This window comes from Charadrius vociferus, unplaced genomic scaffold, assembly GCF_000708025.1.
Source record: "Charadrius vociferus isolate BGI_N301 unplaced genomic scaffold, ASM70802v2 scaffold298, whole genome shotgun sequence".
NCBI lineage: Eukaryota > Metazoa > Chordata > Aves > Charadriiformes > Charadriidae > Charadrius > Charadrius vociferus.
Genome location: NW_009649936.1, coordinates 3,885,331 through 3,887,184, shown reverse-complemented (window position 1 = coordinate 3,887,184; position 1,854 = coordinate 3,885,331). Strand labels below are relative to the sequence as shown.

General features: G+C 70.0%; 1 protein-coding gene across 1 annotated transcript in view; it reads right to left on the bottom strand.

The window, feature by feature from the left end:
• LOC104292056 (mucin-19-like) overlaps positions 1–1,854 on the bottom strand; it is an 18,833-nt gene that overhangs the window by 14,685 nt on the left and 2,294 nt on the right. Inside the window, exon 2 of the mRNA XM_009891378.1 lies at positions 37–1,825. Coding sequence (XP_009889680.1) covers positions 37–1,825 — 1,789 coding nt within the window. The remainder of the gene's footprint in view (positions 1–36; positions 1,826–1,854) is intronic.

Sequence of the window (1,854 nt, the reverse complement as noted above, 5' to 3'; positions counted from 1 at the left end):
TTGCTGTTCTGGGGCAGCTGGTGGGAGGTGGGGAGCCCGCAGGAGAGGCGGAGGAGAAGTGGCTGACGGCTGCCGAGGTGGGCGTGAGAGACACGGAGGCGGCAGCACTGCCACTGGCTGTGGCCACGCCGGTGGCAATGGCGTCGGGCCTCGTGGTCGGGACGGCGGTGCTGGTCGCCTCGGTATTGGCCGAGAGCCCGAGTGAGCTCCCTTCCCGAGTTGGCGTGGTGGCCGCCGTCTCCGTTTGCCCTTCTCCGCCTGCCGTCCTTGTGGTGGATGGGGTCACCAAAGACGTGGCAGGGACGGAAAGGGAGGTGTTGGCGTTGGGCTCAGTGGTCATGCTGCTGCCCTGGTTCGTGGCGGGACTCTGGCCTTCGGCGGGAGCAGTCGTGGCACGGGTAGGCGCGGAGGCGGAGGCCGCGTCAGGAGAGGGGCTCCCTGTGGAAGATGAGGTGGTCCTTGCTTCGGCCGTGGCCTGCCCCTGCGTGAGGGCTCTGGAGGTGGGCCGCCCTGCCAGCGTCCCCGCACTGTCAGCCAGCGTGGAGGAAAGGCTGGCCTGGGTGGTGTCTGAGGCCGGGGATGTGCCGGAGGCGGAAGCCGGTGGCGGGGGACTGGGCGTGCTGGGAGCTGGGCTGTGCTTCGTGGCCTCTGCGCTCACAGCGCGCGAGCCAAGGCTGGTAGCGCCATGAGTGGAGGAAGGAGCGGAGGACGCGAGTGTCGTGGATGGGTGGGAGGTGGCGGGCGAGCGCGCCTGAGTGGTGCCGCTGGTGGTGCTTCTGTGTGGGCTGGGAGTGGCAGGTGAGGAGCCCGCAGGAGAGGCGGAGGAGAAGTGGCTGACGGCTGCCGAGGTGGGCGTGAGAGACACGGAGGCGGCAGCACTGCCACTGGCTGTGGCCACGCCGGTGGCAATGGCGTCGGGCCTCGTGGTCGGGACGGCGGTGCTGGTCGCCTCGGTATTGGCCGAGAGCCCGAGTGAGCTCCCTTCCCGAGTTGGCGTGGTGGCCGCCGTCTCCGTTTGCCCTTCTCCGCCTGCCGTCCTTGTGGTGGATGGGGTCACCAAAGACGTGGCAGGGACGGAAAGGGAGGTGTTGGCGTTGGGCTCAGTGGTCATGCTGCTGCCCTGGTTCGTGGCGGGACTCTGGCCTTCGGCGGGAGCAGTCGTGGCACGGGTAGGCGCGGAGGCGGAGGCCGCGTCAGGAGAGGGGCTCCCTGTGGAAGATGAGGTGGTCCTTGCTTCGGCCGTGGCCTGCCCCTGCGTGAGGGCTCTGGAGGTGGGCCGCCCTGGCAGCGTCTCCGCACTGTCAGCGTCCCCGCGCTGTGAGCCAGCGTGGAGGAAAGGCTGGCCTGGGTGGTGTCTGAGGCCGGGGATGTGCCGGAGGCGGAAGCCGGTGGCGGGGGACTGGGCGTGCTGGGAGCTGGGCTGTGCTTCGTGGCCTCTGCGCTCACAGCGCGCGAGCCAAGGCTGGTAGCGCCATGAGTGGAGGAAGGAGCGGAGGACGCGAGTGTCGTGGATGGGTGGGAGGTGGCGGGCGAGCGCGCCTGAGTGGTGCCGCTGGTGGTGCTTCTGTGTGGGCTGGGAGTGGCAGGTGAGGAGCCCGCAGGAGAGGCGGAGGAGAAGTGGCTGACGGCTGCCGAGGTGGGCGTGAGAGACACGGAGGCGGCAGCACTGCCACTGGCTGTGGCCACGCCGGTGGCAATGGCGTCGGGCCTCGTGGTCGGGACGGCGGTGCTGGTCGCCTCGGTATTGGCCGAGAGCCCGAGTGAGCTCCCTTCCCGAGTTGGCGTGGTGGCCGCCGTCTCCGTTTGCCCTTCTCCGCCCGCCGTCCTTGTGGTGGGTGGGGGGCCCCAAGACGT